The sequence below is a fragment of the Chelonoidis abingdonii genome, chromosome 5, assembly GCF_003597395.2.
Source record: "Chelonoidis abingdonii isolate Lonesome George chromosome 5, CheloAbing_2.0, whole genome shotgun sequence".
Lineage (NCBI taxonomy): Eukaryota > Metazoa > Chordata > Testudines > Testudinidae > Chelonoidis > Chelonoidis abingdonii.
The window spans coordinates 19,967,257-19,987,074 of record NC_133773.1 but is presented as its reverse complement, the minus strand read 5'-3'; the positions used below and the strand labels follow the sequence as shown (position 1 = coordinate 19,987,074).

General features: G+C 39.5%; 1 protein-coding gene across 2 annotated transcripts in view; it reads right to left on the bottom strand.

Annotated features, from left to right (window-relative positions):
- The window catches only part of ARHGAP24 (Rho GTPase activating protein 24), a 367,683-nt gene that overhangs the window by 285,663 nt on the left and 62,202 nt on the right, over positions 1-19,818 (bottom strand). For both annotated transcript variants that reach the window (XM_075066121.1, XM_075066122.1), the window contains exon 2: positions 7,730-7,929. In XM_075066121.1, the coding sequence (XP_074922222.1) occupies positions 7,730-7,909 (180 nt within the window). In that variant the 5' untranslated portion in view covers positions 7,910-7,929. The remainder of the gene's footprint in view (positions 1-7,729; positions 7,930-19,818) is intronic.

Sequence of the window (19,818 nt, the reverse complement as noted above, 5' to 3'; positions counted from 1 at the left end):
ACGGTAGCTTTGGACCATGGATGCACACAGTCGATTTAGTGATCCTAGTGTGGACGCGCTAAACTGATTTTATAATATCTGTTTTATAAAATCGGTTTACGCAAATTCGAAATAATCCTGCAGTGTAGACATACCCTCAGTCTCCCTGCAAATACAGGATTCCTCTCTACAGCACATTTTCTAGTCATTTGTCCAGTCTAGTTCTGAAGAGGCATTTAAAGCTGCCAATAGAAGCTACTGTCCTGACACTATTACAAATAGTTTGAAACCTCCTCTTGAGATTTATGACTCCCTCATTTGTTTTCTTGCCTGGAAAATGCTCAATTCCATTTTAGTTGATTTCATACATAAATAAGCCACTTCTAAATCCAATTTGCAAGATATATTGCTGGAACTTCCTGGTTTCTGTAATCTCATGGGTTGGATTTCTCTCTCTCTTTATTATATTTAAGCTATCCAACAAGTCTCTATTTACATGCCAGAGCCTAATCTTTTTCCTGAATTGCATGAAATCTCTATCAGAAAGCTGTGAAACTACAGTAACTATAAACTGATCACAAAATTCGCATCAATCATATAAACAAAACAAAACAGAGAATCACTTATAATTACCGTAAAAGAGCATTTATGTGTATTACATAACACCACTCTGTATATTTTTGACTTACACAACCTTTCTAATGAAATGTAACTATCCAAAGTGATTGCCACCAAGTATATAGTGTGGTTACAGCAATCTTTAAATGATTTTACAGATATTATGCTAGCTACAATGAACTAGAGTTTAAGAAACAGGTACCTACTTTGCACATATACAATATGTAAGCCCAATTTTCTTGTAAGCTAAAGGGAATTCTATACTATGTACCAGGGACCAAAGTTCCCCCAAAACTAAACTAGCACAAGTGGGTTTCCTGTGTATGTGTGAGTAGCAAGTCATGATTTTGAGGACCTAATTGAAGACTACTTTAAGGGGCCTGATTTTAAGAGGGTGGTTGAGATCACCTTTGCATCTCCTGGATCCTGGAAGTTGCTGAGGACGATGCAATCCCCAGAATTAACTAGAGAAGCCTCTACGTGCAGCTGCATCAGCTCAGTACAATCAGAAAGAAGTTCCTGCTACATTTTTCCCCCCTCACCTGATCACACCCCTATACTCTTCCTCGGTGGCCAGTTCAAGCCTGTTTAAGTCTCCTTTACTGGCTAGAACCCAGAATTAAGACCTTCAACTTAATGGAGTTAGTCTTGACATAAAAGTAGTGCAAGTCCAAAATCCAGCCCAAAATACTGAAGTGGGTTCAAAATGAGTTTGCCCATCACTGTTTATGACCTTATGCCAATAATGCTTCATCTGGATTCTTGATTTCACCCTAGGAGACTGATTTCTTGACTCAATAAAGCTAGTCTTAAGAGTTTGTGACATAGTGAAACTACTGTAAGAAAATCATACTGCAAAGATTCTTACTGCCAGTTGCAAGACTACAAAAACAACACCACTGAGAAGGCGCCACCCCTCTCCTCCCTGTCTTAAATCCAGACATCGCCTACTCAGACATTGCTGGGAAAACATTATTTTCTGTCAAAAACAGAGTCGAAATTGGAAAAGCCTGTTAATAAGCTGCATCCTAACAACAGCTGTATTATGAAATGGAGAATGTTAAATGCTGATCTCTTTGGCTACCCACTTTTCTGGCAAGATATTTGACCTTCAGAGCTGGCACAAGACTGGGTCTCAAAGCACAAAAGGCCAAGGAATACAAGAATGAGAAGACTTAAGAAGTTAAGCAAAAAAATGAATAATTTCCAAGATGAGAAATTATACAGAATTATCAGAAATTATTTTGTTATCTCTTCCCAACTGGTGTGATTCTTCCAGACTGTATTCATCTGCTGGTATTCAATTGTCCCATCTTTCTTGTCGAGTACCTGAGTTGGTATAATCTCCATTTTAGAGACAAGGAAACAGAGATAGGAGACTATTGCTACCAGCAAATTTAATCATATCCTAATGAAAAATAATGGAAATTTGTAGACAAAATAATTGCAGAGAATTTAATTCTATTTTATGGAATGCTGTGAAGCTGCCCTACAGTATGAAACTGATTTCCAATTGTGATATAGTTTTTGCTGTAAATATACTGAATTTAGGGTATAACTGAACAGCCAATTCCTGTAAACCTGAAAAATCACAACTGGCAAATTATCTTGAGAATTTCACCTCAAATCTTCACATTTCAAAAGATTGTTAACTTTATCAGTTGTTTTAAGGGGGTGAGCATTTGAAAATTTTCTGCTGACTCTCCATGGGAAGACTGTAGAATTTGACAACACCCTGAGCAGAAGCAGCAGGAGATACAGGACTGATTTGCCTGTTCCCCAGGCATGAATAAAGCAACAAGAAAATCAGATGAAATGGGCAAAGCAGAGGAAATGGGCAAAGTAAACTCAATCATGGCTGTCCATACTGGCTTCAGGAATGAAAGTAGATAGTAAAACTCAGGCAGGCTTCTTTCTCAACGGTCCATGCATCCTGAGCTTGCCCAGTGGAGTTCTGTTGATTTCTACTGGAAAATTATAATACACTATGCAAGTCAAGAGGAGTTAAACTAAGGATTAATTCGGCTAATATTTACCAAAAAAAAAGAAAATGGAGTAGGTGGAGAACGTAAGTGCATAGACACCTGAACAGAAGCACAAAAGAGAATAGCATCCCCCAGCAGTTTAACACCAGTACTGGGTGAATGGAGTTATTTGCCAATATTTTCCTAAATTTTCACTCTGTTAGTAAGCCATGTTCTTCACTTGTGAACTTTTGAATGAACAGGTTGCTATTGTTCTAATACTGGGAAATGGCTGTTCTTCATGCAATTATCAATACTTATCTGCTAACGAAGGTATTTGCGCACAAGTAATTTTTCACTACGTGCACCTCAAGTGCTTACCCTTTTATAAGGATTCAGTTATCCACTCAGGAAATAGAAACAATACCATGCAACATGCCCTTCATCCTTTTCTTCCCTTCCACATGCAGTACAAACAACTAATAAATAGTCAATAATGTCAAAATTAATAGTTTGGAAGCAAACATACGCTGAAATATATCTGCAGAAAGTATTCACCCAACAATTACCAAAAGCAAATAAACTTACAAAAAACCTGAAGTGTTTGCAAATGATTTAGACTTGCAAACAATGATTCCCAAACCAACTAACTGCAAACAAACTTAGCCCCTCATGGGTTTGTCTTAATGACAAAAATATCAGCAAATAAGTATACTTTTCCTCAGATCTGGTTCCACTCAGGTTCCTTCCCAATGGATTCCAAACCCTTATTATCTCTTTTTCTGAGAGTTCCCTTCTGTCAGGTGCATAACAAGCCACCTGGAGCAGTGAGTCTTCACAGATACTGTATTCCCAGCTATCAGACCGAGTGTCGTAAGGAACACTGCCAACCTGCTGCAGGGCTTAATGTGTTGAATAAATTGTTCGCTGAGACTGTTTTGCCTAACCTTTAATTACCACTTATATGTACTATCCAACAGGACCCATAAATGTACGCTGCTTTTTTCCATCACAGGGAGAGAGACTCAGGCCCAGGTAGTTGCATCATTCACAAACCCTTTCCCTCTCCTCACACCCTCCAGCCCAAACACCACAATCTGGACTGAAAAAAGATAAAAAGAAAAAAAAAAGTTATTTTCCTTAGTTGTATTTTCAAATGAGTTGCAGTGGCGTGTGAATGAACTTAAAAATCTGTTAATGACTTTATGTCAGCAGATTGGGATTCCTCTCAGCAGGTGTTTGTTTTCTTAATTATAGGCTCCAGAAAGTTAGATAAATCCATTTTAGAAGTTGCTGCTCTCCATTTGATAACAGCATTGTTACTTAACCGACAGAAAGTGGTTAAAGTAAAGTGCTTTGCTTTACACCTCTGCCGCAAATTCAGCATAGAGACTAGGGTTCCCAGACAGTCATGAGAATTTGGATACCAGAATGCATACAGTATAACTTTCCTATGTAGCTAAATGAGAATATTGTACTACATGTTACAGTTGAGGCATCAAATCCAGGACACATTTCAGCACTCTAATTTGCTTCAGAAATATTTCAAAACTGCAACGAAGTAGGTATTGGAACAGCCCTAATTTGGTCTGGTCTACTAGTTTCCCGTAACTACTGATGGGGTTTTTAAACAAGTAATACTTCTGAAGATTTTTTTCCTCCTACCTCTATCATGGGGTGTTCTTAAAATTACTCATTACTTTTAGGCAAGAAACTCAAAAGCAGCTCAATAAGAAGCATCAAAGGTTTCAGAATTAAACTTACAGAGTTCTTTCACCTATAAAAGTTTAGAAGCTGTAGTAGCCATTGAGATATACTACATATTTTATGGCCTTTCACTATTTAATGCAGTTATTGATGCTATAGCTCACTGAATAACTGCCCGTGTAAAGCTGTTTGGCCTTACCACTACTATTAGTGCCTTGAGCTAGCAGCCCAGTAAAGCTGTGTCCTGAAATATTGTGGTTAGTGTTTTTCAGATGATGGTGTAAAGGCATGACCTTTTTAGGGCTTCAGTTCTATAAAACAGGTACAGAAAAAAATCCAGTTGTTCCTATTTTAACAGTAAATAGAGGGAATAAATGTAGAGAGCACTGAAGTGTCCTTATTTCTAAATTTATTTTATCAGAGAATCCTTTAAATTTTGCATCCATAAAAGAATAATTATTGACTGCCTGTAAGTTTTGAAAAGTCTACATGTAATAAGAATTCACCTCTCTTCAGTAGCTTTGTTATATTTATGCAATTGTAATTGTGAATACAATATGGCACCATTTTTTCTTAGATTTAAATAGCAACACTCTCCTTAGATTTTAGCCCTGGCTCACTCAAAAATATAGTATACTCTGGGTGAGAAAAGTCAACTGTGGATTTTGCAGGATTGGTCTCTTTATAAGAAAGACAAACTTATTATCACTTCTTATGGATCACTAACTACTGTACGTGTTGAAGATAGGGGACTAGATCCTGCGTTAGGGTCCATTTGCACAGATCCAGTGGAATCAGCGGAACAATACTGATTTGCACTGGCCGAGGATCTGGTCAAGTGGCCAGAATTTTCAGACATTAATGCCTTAATGTAGATTTTGGAGCCTACCTTTAGGAATCTGCATAAGTAGCTTGATTTCAGAACAACTGAGTATTCATAGTTCTTACTTAAGTCTAGCTCTCTTAGGTAATTATGTGGTCTCTCCACCACAGTGTCTGAGCACCTCACAATCTTTAATGTATTCATCCTGACGGCACACCTGTAAGGTAAGGCAGTGCTATTATTCCTATTTTACAAATGGAGAACTGAGGCCCACAGAGACCAAGTGACTCATCCAAAGTCACACACGAAGAGTCAGGGGGCAAAACAGGGAACTGAATTTTTGTCTTCCGACTCTCAAGCTAGTGCCCTAACTACGGAGGTGATAGTGCTGGGCACCTATGAAAGTCAGGCCATTTTTATTCAGATGGCTGTATATGGAGTGAGAAGTCTAAATTTAGACACCAAAGTTTAAAAATTCTGGCTAATGCAATTACTTTAGCAAGCCGGCTAATACTCTGACTCAAGAATTTGCTATCAGTTTGCTACTTCTAGGCCTGGCCAAATCATTGCTTTAGCAGTTATTCCTCAACCTCTCCTTTCCTCTGACCAGCTATAAATTTTTGTTTCTTCCTAAATGAGAGGAAGAAATATTGTAATTCTTCCTGACACACACAACCATCTGCTGATGGCACAAAAGGTTTATTGACAGTGCTCAGCACCCAGGGAGCCTGGGATCATTTAAGATGCAATAAATATAACCTAACCTAGGAGAAATTAGAGGAGTTCGTGGGAGTAACTTCTCCATCCTCAGAGACAGAGTCAAAACCAAATACTGAATGGTCACAGAAGTCATGGAGGGAACCTCAAAATAGGAGAAGGAAAAAACTAGAAGAAGAATTTGTATATCTGTTTGGAAGTTACTTTTGTATTTTCATTCGGAAAGTATGAAGAAGTGCAGAATCAGGCTGATCATTTAAGCGCTGCATCAAAACAAAGAACTATGTAAGACAAAGTCTGCTGGAGAAAAGTAAGTAACTAGGGAAGACAGATTATTAAGATTTTTATTCAGGCACAGAATAGCTTATTTTCCTTAAACATCCTTCGGTTTGTAGCAATTTCATTAAATGGTTTCTTATTTGCCTTCCAGAAATGCACAAAGGTAAATGGAGATTCAGCTTTGTATTTACGATCTCAAAATGTGCATAATGAAAGATGTACAGAGAGGTTGTAAATATGAATTTTAAAAGGATATTTAGTGAAATATGAAATAACTAAAATGTGTTAATTACACAAATGAGAAACCAAGAGTTATTTAAGGAGAATAAACTGCTTCACTATGGGCCTTAACTTAAACGTTACATTTCTTTATGTTTATACAACAGGAAACTTCCTTTAGAACACCTGAATCAAGACTGGCTGTCTCTCTGAAAGATATGCTCTAGTTCTAACCCAAGTTATAGGCTTGATGTAGGAATTACTGGTGAAATTCTATACCCCATGTAATACAGGATCCCAGACTACTGAATTAACGATAACACACTATAAAAATCTATATAAACACACACTGTATTTAAACTGATCTTAAACAATATACCGTATGTGTGAAAAATATGAGTATAGGAGTATATGTCTATATGTATCAATGTAGGACATAATTAACAGAACTGCTGATCATACAGAACTCAATCTCAAGTAAGAGGGAGCTGTGAGGTGCTCAGGACCTCAGAAAATTAAGACCATATATACTACAACATTGTTCTTCTGTCTGCAGTAACTTAATATCACAGATGCTCGGATTTCCTCTGAGCTGGAGGGGAGGCAGAGTTATCTACTCTTTTCTTATGGCACTCTGGAGATTTGTAGCCATAAAACAGGCCTATAAAAGTAGTAAGTAAATAGGAAAATAAATGACCATTAAGGAACAGTAAATTATGAGCATATTCCAGACAGCAGTTTATTATGCATTATGGATATTAGGAAATGTGAGTTTAGGTGCTGTATGATTGTGAACTTTGAAGGCTGGGGAAAACCATATGGCTAGTCTTTTAAGTAGCAAGCAAGCTACATACACAATAGTTTATTTATCCACCTTATCTCAAATAAGCACCTTGATTGATTCATAAAAAGCAGGAATTTGCTACTGCGACTTGTCTCACAGTTGGCAACTTTTAAAATGGTCTGATGAAGAAAACCTGTCCTAAGGTATCTTTACACCACAATAAAACACCCATGGCTAGCCTGTGTCAGCTGTTTCAGGCTTGTGGAGCTCAGATGGTGGGGGTTATAAAATTGCAGTGTAGATATTCAAGCTTGCTGGGACATAGGTTCACAGAAGATCTATACTGTAATTTTACAGCCCTGCAGCCTGAGCCCTGCAAGCCCGAATTAGCTGACACAGGCCAGCCATGGTATTTTATTGCAGCGTAGACAAACCCTCTGGGACCTAAGCATCTGAGGGAAGCCATATATTTATTTAAATTAGACAAGTACCGTATTATTTGCCAAGTGCCTAAGCCAACTCTGTTTTCGTTTACAAATTGAGATGCCTGTTTCTTCCAACTGGACCAAATTCTGCCACTATTCTTTCAGTTCCCTATCTCACCTCCCACCCTCCTGCTTCCTCCTACCCCCCACTTACCAAAGGTTTGGTTTCATCTTCATCTTTGAAATAATAAAGCTGGTCCCCCTTGAGAACAAACCAGCGTGTGTGCCAAGTCTTGACAAAGCCTCCTTGCTTCCGCAGCCACCCACACTTAATGGCATTGTGCCGTCCTTGGCTTAGCTGGAGACTCTCTGCAGAGCCATTGTTCTCATCCATAATGAGGCCGATGGACTCTCCTGTTTAGACAACAAAGAAGGAAAAGAAAAAAAAAGAAACCACATTATTCTCTTTTTAAAGGGGGGCAAAAAAGTAGCAGCCTGCCAATTTTCAACATAACTAGAAAACAAATAAGCCCTGACAACAAAAATGCCCTACAAGAGCTTTTACTATCCACCTGTTTATTTTCCTGCCAGTGCCAGTCATAATCCAGTTTCCAAAGTTTCATGAAAAGTAAGTTCCATGTTAAACAGCAAAAAAGCAGGGATGGAAACAAAACAACTTTTCAGGCACAATGTGATATACATTTCCATGCACAACGAGCAAAACATGCCCATTCAGTCTAGAGGATTTAGGACTTATTCACACTCAACTGTTCATTTGGAATAAGGGAAGATGTGAATTTAAAGCACAATAGCTTGTCCAGAATAATTCCCCATGTTGACAAGCCCTTCTTTTAGTTTAAAGGGAAGCAACAAAGAAAGAACCAACATAAAGTCTCCATGACAGAGAAAGATGAGCACGTCTCATGCTATAAGGTCCTCTATTCCATCACAGCCTTTCCCCTAGCAAAGAAAGGCTTGTTACATGTAAAGGTGTAGTACACATAAAATAGAATTGTTGCTAGGTATACCACATAATGTAATGGATCCCTACTGGAAGGAAAGAGGGGAGGGAGAGAGTGGGTGTGGGGAGGAGGGCGATGATCAAATGTTGTAATTAGTGCAGAACTTTTGCAGTTAAAACCTTAAGCCATGAGAAACTTGGCTACTCTGGGGCTTGAACATGGACATGAAACTAGAAAAGTTTCATGTAAAACTGTTTCAAAGCCTGCAACATCCTTGTCAAAACTTAAAGCCATACTTTCTGGTGTCTGGATAGGCATGAATCTTCTAGACTGATTTTGCATGTGCAATATATGCTTATGTGATAAGTTTTCAAGGTCAAATAATTCCTCATTAACCCAGACGCAATGCATGGAGCTGAACAAACTCATGAAGCTTATTTTTTCCAACCTTCAATGTACTGGGTTCAAATACACCCAAATTATCAAGCGAAACTCAAGGATGCAAAACCACATGTACTGAAACAGCCTAAAATGAAATCAAACCCCATACAGCGCCATACAGAAAAGGTTAAAACCTTAACTAATACAGTAACATACAATGCCATGACTAGGACAAGGACTGGTCAGTCATTATAGAGGCACCTGTTTTGTTTTTTAGGAAGTTAAAAAATGGATCATCAAATAAATCAGAAGTCAGAGAATAAAACCGTGGGTTTGTTCAGCTAGTCTAACCTTTTGCCAAAAAAGGCTTGTTCTCTACATTGTGCTCATGAGTGCTTTGTCATTCCCAACCTCCCTTGGGGGAGAACTGTATTACACCACTGCATACTAAACTATGGCATAATATAATTACCAGAAATCTATTCCATAAAATAATAGATTCCTCAGGGTAAATATCAGGGGGAAATTCCTAACATTTCACTGGTTCATTTCCTAATACTCCTCCTTCGGACCAACTTCAACAATTTCCCTTCCTTCTTTGTGGTTACACCAATTGCTTCCAATATTTGTAGCCTATTGGCACATCCCTCCACAGGCCCTGATCCTGCAATGAGATCTATGTGGATAAACACTTAATATATGCACTGTGTTGCATTAAAGTTAACAGGGCTCAGCACAGGTTTCAGAGAGCTGTCTGCAAAGATCAGATTTCAGGACAAGGGCGTAAATTACCATTTAGCCGAGCTCTACATATTTTAATGAAATCTCACATGCTCTCCTTCCACAGTTCAGTTCAAACAGGATTTTCTAGAACATTTGTGTGGAGTGATATCACAAACTTAGCCTCCTTGAGAAATATCCTCAGCTGCTCTAAGGAGTTAGCACAAAACACAGGTGTATGCCTGGCCATTAGTGTGGCAGACAAAGATAAGGGTTATAATTACAACATATTGAGAATGAACCAGAGTATAAACTCTCAGACCACACTAGCCGACAAGTTTTGTGACAAGATTTACCCATTTGCGTCACCTTTCACTGAAGCCAGCGAGTGGCCCTGAATGCTCAAGCCCTTAGTTTACGCAGAGGAAGATTGTATTTTCAGGATTTTGTAAACAGAGTTGAATCTCTGCAGGTTTGTATGTAAAGGAATAGCTTCATTTAGCTCTTGAACTGCACTTGGGGGATCTCACCACCTCCAGAGAAATTAAGGACTTGATTTGCTACTACCTTGTCCCTTGTGCATTCATTTACATGAGTGCAAAATACATGTAAAACATTACTAAGTATGATCTGATTGCGTTTTTCCTGCACTTTGCACAGATGTAAACAATGTAAGATGAAAGACTGTGACAAACCAGACCCTGAGAGCCCCAGCGTGTTTTCTGGCTCCAGGCTTGGAGTTTTTAAGCAATTAAAGCCAGGGTTTGATATAAACTTTTGTGACAATAGGAATTGAATAGAAAACAAAACTTTCAAGATCCACCTTAAACTACATCTGTGATGTCCAGCCCCTTTAAATGTTCAGGGAACTCTCTGCTCTCCCTTTGCTCATGGCCTCAGACTCCTTGGACACACATTCATGTGGATTTTGCTAGACCTCTAAAAGGTTATGTTTTAGGTCATAGTCAAGGCCCATTCAAAATGGCCATAAATTTTTTAAATGATTTCTTCTATTACTAAGACCATTGGGTATATTTGTATCTTCTTTAGCCAGTTTGGTTTACTACTACATTTTGTAGACAATGGACCTCAATTCTGTTCTGATGAATTTTGGAAATTCCTAGCATCAAATGAGGTTCAGCACGTAGGCTCAGCGCACGTCATCCTGTTACAAACAGACTAGCCGAACACTTTGTACAAACACTTCAGCATGCCAACAAGCCTATTCTGAGTAATCAGCAAGAACTGGACAATTTCTTGCTCATCTACAGGAACACATCACATGCTACCACCCAGAAGCCACCTGCAAGTCTTTTCTTGAAGCCATCTTTGTGTATCTGTTGGGATCTGCTACTGATATTGCCTCACATGTAGCCAAATCCCACACTATGCAAACTGATCAATAAGATGAGATATGTCATCATTCTTTTCAAGTCAGAGACTTCGTGTGGACTCGCAACTACGGTTGCAGAGTGAAATGGGTACCTGGAGAACTCGTAAAATGCATAAGGCTTTTGTTTCTAGTAAAACTATCCAGCGGCATTTTATAGAAACAGGGAACAGTTGCAGCCTCGACTAGTACAGGAGTCCAGGGATGTTCAAGTAGGACTTTCTGTTCCTCCAATCAAATCTCCTTCCCTTACAATTCCTAATTTTGACAACTTGGTGGAAGAAATCTTTGGTACCAGATCCTGCTGATTCCTTTGTTCAAGACACTGCCTGTTGTTCAAGACACTGCCACACCACTATAACCATATAGGGTTGCCAACTCTCCAGGATTGGCCTGGAGTCTCCCAGAATTGGCATTGACCTCCCAGTGACTACTGAAAGCAATCCAGGAGATTTTAGTAGGATATTTTAAGAAAATGACATTATGTCATGTTGGGGGGAAAAAAATCTCTGAGAATAGCTTCAGTCAGAAGCCTGGTCTACACTGGGGGAGAGAGCAGGGCAAGCTATGTCGGTCTAAGTTATGCAACTTCAGCTACTAAAATAGCATAGCTGAAGTCGATGTACTTAGAGCTACTTACTGCGATGTCTTCATTGAAGTAGGTTGACTGCTGCCACTGACTGCTGCCACTCCTGCGACTCCAGCTATGCTTCTCACTCTGGTGGAGTACTGGAGTCGACAGGAGAGCACTTGGTGGTCGATCTATCATGTCTTCACTAGACATGATAAATTGACCCCCGGAAGATCGATTGCTCCGGAGGCAAGTGTAGACATGCCTAGAGTTGGCAACCCTATCACCATGTTATCTCAAGAGAGTGCGAAAACCAGTTGTGCACCTGAATTTACAAGTTGTTTAGTTAGTGGGTTGTTATTCCAGGGCAGAATAATCCCTTGCAATGTAAAAGTCTGATGTAGTCCACAGGCAACTTTTAGTTAGGTTATAGAGTGTTTCATGTTAGCCACATAAACAATAATGCGTCAGTGTTTGGAAAGTTTTTAAAGTAGGGTGGAGGAATGTGGTGCCTGTCCTTTAAATATTCAGGTGGCTCTGTGCTTTCTCCTCGCACACCCTCAAAGCCTCGCTTTCCTGCTAGTTTCAGTTTTATAGCCAGAACAATTAAGCTAGCACAGGACAGGTGTGTGTGTCCATGCGCTCCCTGTGTGTCTGTCTCTCTCTCCTTCTCTACAGCTTCCATAAATACAACAGTATTCTTTGAGCACCTCAGCTTTTAGCTAATTTTCTTCCATGGTTTTTAAAACAGCATGTTATGCTTTCAGGTCTGGTGTAACTTAAATGAGCATATTAGGAGTTATTATGAAACGGAGATACAATTATCAGAATGAAAATGAAATTACCCTCTAGGCATGGGTAACGTATCATGTTCATAATTTATCTTTTCAGCCTTAGCTGGAATCACTTACATGCAACTGTGGTTTATCAGGCTAAAGTGTTTGTAAAGGAACCGTTTGCCAGCTTAAATCGTCAGGAAAATTATTTAGCTAATCTTTAATGGGAAGGTATTTTAATTGTGGGTAGGCTACTGCAATCTAAAACTGAGAAACAAAATTGTGAATTTGAGCTTTGAGTTACCGATCATCACGCAGGTATAGAAAATTATGGTTTCCAGCTTTAACCAAGCTGATAAATTAACCTTACGGTCCTAGCTTTGGGGTCAGCCTGTGAAAAAGACTGAGAAAGTATTTAAATGTAATAATTATTTGTATTACAGCAGTTTCTAGGGGATCAGAGAGTCCTTTTGAATTAGGCACTGAAAACAAGAATCCAAACACAAGAATCAAGAATGACTGAACTCTTGGATCAAAAACATTCTTTCTTGTCTCTTTTTGGTTTGTTTTCCAAAGAGATCCATTAGGTTGGCACTGACACCAATGTACATGTAGTAGGTATATGGATTTCAGTTAGCTAGCCACAAAGAATGTTTATTGATCTGTGTGTTTTTGCCAGATATCATGTATACATTAAATTATTCACATAATACTGAAGTAAATGAGGGGCTTGGGAGTAAACTATGTTCTTTTAAAAAAGAGAGCATCCTTTCAGGTAAAATATTCATTGGTATGATATATTCTTTTTCTTTAAAAAAATATTGACTGCTACATCCCTGAAAGAGTGTAATACAAAATTAGTTTCTTCCCCACTCCCATTCCCTTATTCTTCAAACTACTTTCTTGTATGAAATTAGTAGAAATGCGAGTCAGCTGACTTGTTTTTGGTAATTGGACCATTACATGCAATTCCATGAGACTAAATTTATAAAGGTTTTTATTGTTCTACATTTCTCCTTTACTTTCCAAACCTGAAAACTACAATCCAGACATTGAATCAGAAATCCAACAGTTGGCTTACTCACGCTAGTTGTTTTCACAGCTGCTTCAACACCACCATAAAAATAAATTGGAGGAATATCAGGTGTTGGCTTTGACACAGACAGCAAAGAGGTGTAAAGAGTACATAAACAACAAATGACCAAGTATGGGATTATCTCAAGATAACCATCAGTGTTTTGCCATTGTGAGACATGAGGCAGAATGCCATGGCATGTTCTAAATAAACAAAATAAGAGTAATAACCCATCTTCTGAATGAAACATAAAACTTGTATTTTCTGAAAGAATCTGCCCAATTGTCCTAGTCAAGTTCCAGTTTAGGGAATTACTAGATCTGAACAAATCCTGTACACTCCATTCATTGGGGCTGTCTATTAGTGAACCCTCTCGGATTTGCCTGGAAATACGGGTTGTAAAGGATATACAACTAAGAAATGCTCCCACACATTCACCAGCTACCCTCTTTCTTGAGGTCACAGACCCAATCTCTACCTACCACTGCTGGTCATACTTCACTCCCTTTTCCCCTGCCTAATGGAGCATGCAGCTAGGCTCTTTAGAAGCAACATCACTGTTCCCTTAATTTTCTTCTCGGGAAGGTTGGGGGAGTGTTACTGTTTCCACCTGACAGTTATAGCGGAGAAACATTCGCTTTCTCCCTATCTGTATATTAAACAGGCATTACTCTCAAAATGTAGCACCTAGCAGCCACAAAATGCCTGGAGAGAGAATGGGCCAAACAGTGTCAAGTTCCGATCCATCGCATTTTCGTGGACCTGAGCCAACACTGACTGGTTTGTCTAGAAACCAGCTGGTTTCAGATCTGTTCGTGATACTAGCTGAAAATTTTCACAGTTTTAGTAATTACATTCCAAGTACTTAAAACGCGTCCTGCCTTTTCAGTTAGATACAGTACGAAATTCTACATCCTTGCTGGTCCTCAACTGACATGTCAGGCTTTTGACAGACGGAGACCAGCCCAGCATAGAATGGGCTCCGGATCCAAGGAACTGCCCTTTGGATGCTCCTCCTGAACAGTGAGTGCTGTGCTTGCCTTAGCTGTAACTGACTTATCTGGTCCTAAATTTTTCTTCACTTCCTATCCTAAACCATTGTGCACCATTGAGGAGATGCTATGGTTCCACTCCAAAAGTGGTTTCATTTCACTGGTGGACAAATTGATTCTTCTATGTAGATGTGTTACATTTATAAAGAGCTTTGTGACGAAAAGGAGCGATATAAAAATTAAATGCAACTCTCATCCCAATAGACTAACAGAGGTTTTGGAGCATGAGCTTTCGTGGGTGAATACCCACTGCGTCTGACGAAGTGGGTATTCACCCACGAAAGCTCATGCTCCAAAACATCTGTTAGTCTATAAGGTGCCACAGGATTCTCTGCTGCTTTAACAGATCCAGACTAACACGGCTACCCCTCTGATACTCTCATCCCAAATGATCTCAAACCCCCATGTAACTCACCTTCTTCAAGTGAGTCATTGCATTCCTTTTATTATTATTTTTACGTGCACCACAGGACTAGCAATCCCAAAATCTAAAGTTATGCTGGATTCTCACTGTTACTGAGATCACTTATTGGCAAATTGGATTCTTCCTTTTATTTAGAAAAGCTAGAAAATACTGTGCTATCCCCATTCAATATCTGAATGGATAACTTGTTATCCTATCTGCTTAACTATGGGGGCACTAATTAAAATACCCTTGTATTCTTCTTACTCAGTATCCACAATGCATTTTGCCACACTATCAAAAGTCACTGGAATACCCATTCCATTTAGTTTATTTATACAGCACCTATGATCAAAAGCCTAATGAGCTATGTTAACAAGTAAGACTGGCTCTTTGCTTGAAGCCACACACAGAGAGAACCTGGGGGTGGGGGGAAATAAACATTTAGCTAATACTTGTTCTGAGTTATTTGAGAAATCTTTTGTGCCACAGGCAGCTCCCCTTGCCTATTTTTGCCCTATAAAAGGAGAGGTCTGAAAATATTTTGCTTAAAGGAACTTCCCTTCCACCTCTTAAATTTCTTTTTATAAAGGACAGATGTAGAAGTTGTACCTTCAGTTATTCTTAAAGGGCACAATCCAAAGCCCATTAATGTCAATGGAATGAGTCCCATTGATTTCAATGGGCTTTGGGAATCAGCTCCGAAGACAGGATCAAAGACCTTATCCAAGTCATTAAGCTCTTGCTCAGATATAACACTTACTACATGATCCATATTCAGCCTGTGCCAGAATCATCTCACACAGATGTTCTTCAACTAGCCAAACTTTTACAATCCTGCAGTTTACTTACGGGAATTCACGCACAAGTGAAAATAGGTCAAATACAGATCATGGTGGGGACTTTCAAAAGCATCTGTAGTGCATTAGGCACCCAAATGCTGTCAAATTATGATACCTAATTTCCTTAAGCACCATCAGAAATCCTAGCCCATGTGTGTACCTTCTGTAATTGTGACTTGTTGACTATGCAGCAATGTAGCGTGAGTCTTGTAACAGAGTGATTGAGATTACACACTGGCAAACCTGCCCTAATTGTAATTGCTGTTACTAGATGCGTAATTAATCTGATGGTGCACTGTCAGAGCTGGCTGTGTCACTACAATAAGCGGTAGGCATTCATATGTCACTAGTTAGACAACCAATGTGTATGCAAGATATAAAATACATATTTCCATAAAAACTTCACACTGCTATCTTCAGCCCAGCACCAGCCTAACTTTGTGGATTTAAAAATGAGATGTGCTGGATGCTCTGTGGTTGCACTTGAAGTATAAGGTTTCGGTAGCTGCTACAACCCTTCAGTATGTCACTTCTATAGGTTGGAGGCTAGGAGAATCTGCATAAGCATCAGCACCTCTCTCTCCACCTGCCCCTGCCCCAAAGGAATTGAGTTCCAAGACATTCAGTGGACGCACATCCCCTGCACCTCCCAAATCTTGCCCTTGCACATCAATCTTTCATTGGTTCCATTCCAAAGGAACCATCTTTGCAAGTGAGGACACAGTTTGGCCACAAAGAGTACATACTAGAATAACTTGGATCCTCTATTTCTAGAACTCCCTTATATTCATCAGCGTAGGATCATAGAAGATCAGAGTTGGAAGAGACCTCAGGAGGTCATCTAGTCCAATCTCCTCTTCAAAGTAGGACCAACACCAACTAAATCATCCCAGGCAAGGCTTTGTCAAGCCGGGTCTTAAAAACTTCTAAAGGGTGGAGATTCCACCACCTCCCTAGGTAACCAATTCCAGTGCTTCACCACCTTTCCAGTGAAAAAGTGTTCCCTAATATCCAACCTAGAACTCCCGCATTGCAACTTGAGACCATTGCTTCTTGTTCTGCCAATAAGGATCTGCTTATTATAAGCATCTACTACGTTAAGCCTACACACCCAGCAGTGGTCATGCTGAAGGATGTACATTTCAGACAATTGTAGGTTAACTTTCAGATGTTCCAGACACCAATTTTATATTTGTCACCAACACACAGCCTGCCAGGATGGCCCAATATATGCCAATGACATTGTCTTGTTGGTTCAGTTTGGTTAATTGCTGCAGGTGATGACCAATCTGGTTAGGCAATAAGCAGCATACATTCGTTTGGTTATTATTCCAGAGAAAATTAATTCCTTGTCCATTACGATCCATCTTTAAATTACAGCCAGCTCAGTATTAACCAGTCTAGACAGGATACTGAACAATGGTAATTGTCAAATACTTGGGAAAAATCATAGACAATGCTAGAGGCCCTTCAAACAAGCTTTGCAGGGACATCATGATGAAGCTTATCATGAAGCTATTGATCTGTAGAACTATGGTGACACCAACTCTACCATACAGCTGTGAAACATAGATACTGAGGAAGGTTGAAAGTAATGGATTGATATTTTTGGTTCTCATTGGCTTCATCAGCTGCTCCTTATTAAGTGACTTGGCAAAAATCAACAGTGAGGATATCCATAACTGATCCGACCAATTGCCTTCAGCAGCAATGGTTTTATTTTGGGGGCTTTCTTGATACAGACATATTATTAAGATGGAAAACAAGTGAATTACAACTGTTTACACAAAGGAATACAGTCAGCGATCCCATGCCTACCAAAAGTTTTGGTGGTAAAGTAAGACTGCCAATGATAGACTGAACATCCAACCAGATCAAGCTAAAGATCGATACACGTGGCCCTCAGTGTGAAAGGATTTGCCCTGATGATTATGATGATGTAGGTTAACTTTTGCTGTCCTTGCCACTAGGTCCTTCTTTCTTAAAGTCAGAAGACAAATGTTGTAAGAGACCAGTCTTTGTTTTTCAGCACTGTAACCATAGTAGGGCCTAAAACCTGGTGGCTGGGACTAAATGTGCCTAATCAGTTACAGAAAGTTTTCTGACTGCTAGAAAGCACACATCCACAGGTCTCGCTGTCACTTGCTAGCTCCACTGCACGGGTATGAGTCAAGAGGGGCTCTGTTTGTAGATGAGTAGCAAAATTGCTAAACTTACCTATATAACTCTTTACAAGTATGATGCATAGAGCATGTGACATGCATTCCCTGGATCAATTTTGACTACAAAATAACTACAAAGGAGGATTTTCTGGACCTTGAAGAGGGATTTACAGGGAAGCAACTGCTCATGGTCTGCTTGTGTGTATTATTTGTTGGATAGGGAGCATCCATCTCCCCACTCTCATCCTATCTCATGTTTTTTATCCACCTGCTTCATTACATAATATTTAACTGTGGGGTAAGGCAAATATTTCTTCTGTGTTTAGAGGGGCAGGGAGGGGCAATGGAGGCAATGGGAACTGATGGCTACCTCATCTTCCTGCTGCTCTCTAGGCTTCGCTCAAATTACTTGCTCTATATAACCCACTATGCTGCACAAAAATACATAAATCAGGAAATTGCCAGTGAGAGCCTGCAGAAGCAGCTTCAGCCACATACAAAGCTGTCAGAATGACTGACCCTAGTAACTGGAGGGCCAAAAGACATGCAGAAAAATATTTCAGTCTCACATGGGAGGGACAGTGGGGAGAATTCAGAACAGTTGCAAAGTCTGGTGAACTGAAGCACAGAGCAAGTCAAAGGCAGCATCAGGAACAGAAACTAGATGTCTTGATTCCCAGAGCCTTACCCTAACCTAGCCTCAGAAGGTCTGAAGACACAGCAAAACTCTGATCTTGTTTATCGTGTGTCATACAGTATATGGAGAAAGAGTCACAATTCCCCTCCAACAGAAAGACAATTTGATATGACATGCTGTATTGTGAATACTTTTAATGTTTGCTGACTTTATTAACATATGAATGGATTAGAGCAGGCAGGCTCAATCTCAGAAGATCATTGCTGGACATATAGAAATAATTTTGGTGTAATTCTTCCTTATCAAAGTGTGATAGCAAAGTTCATTTGAGCACGGATGTCACCAGGTCTCTTGAATAATGCACTGCTGAGAATGTAACTGGACTGTCTGCTCTCTCGGAAAAAGAAGACAACCAGAATTCTTCCTTCATCTTTTGTACAGCAGTTCAGGGTCACAAACAGGCTTTCCACACTTTGTGTAAAATTTCCCAGTGGGGTGGTGTGTGACAAATTATAATGGCTAAAAAATATGCCCAGAGAAAGCAAAAGAAATTTTAGTTCGACAACAGCTGAGAAGAAACAAAACCCTGCTGAAAGTAAGTGGCCCTTTGACAAATTTAATTGGAACTGCTATTCAACTGAGCTCCTGAAGGATGCGTAAAGACAGAATGACCTTTATTTAAAAGGAAAGAAGAATCCAATACAAACACTGCATAGGGGAAACAGGACTGTTCAAAAATGAAGGAGCAAACAGGCTCTGGAAAGAGTGAGGCTTGTGGTTATTGGGGTGGAGGAGGGAAGGAGATGGGATTGTTTGCTACCTACATTACATGTCAAATTTATCTCATTCTTACAGCAAATACTGCCCTCAGCAAAGTACCAAGTACCAAGAAATGACATGGTACCACTGAAAGTACTAATTGGCCAATGCTACTTTGATCACAGAACTAAGATGATCCCTTCTCCGTTAAAAAAGTTAAAGTATCAGCAAAACTGAGTATTCAACTATCTAGTCCAGAGTACCTCTGAAGCAGTGCATCATGCTGTTTTGAATTTTGTCAGAAGTATCACAGTACCTCTGAGAACAGGATTTGGGGAGTGACGCCACAGAGTCCCAAATTACTGTAGTATTTCAATAGCTGTCCACCTATAATAAAAAATCATGTGGCTTAAAATATGTATTCCAAATCCAGTCAAATTTGTATACGTATACAATGGAGTATGTGAGCGGGAGCATGGCTCTGCTCTTAGGAGCTACAGTAGCACAAATTGTAATAATGTGTATATAGACATATATAAAAACATGAGGCATGAAACCCTCTTGTGGAGTCTC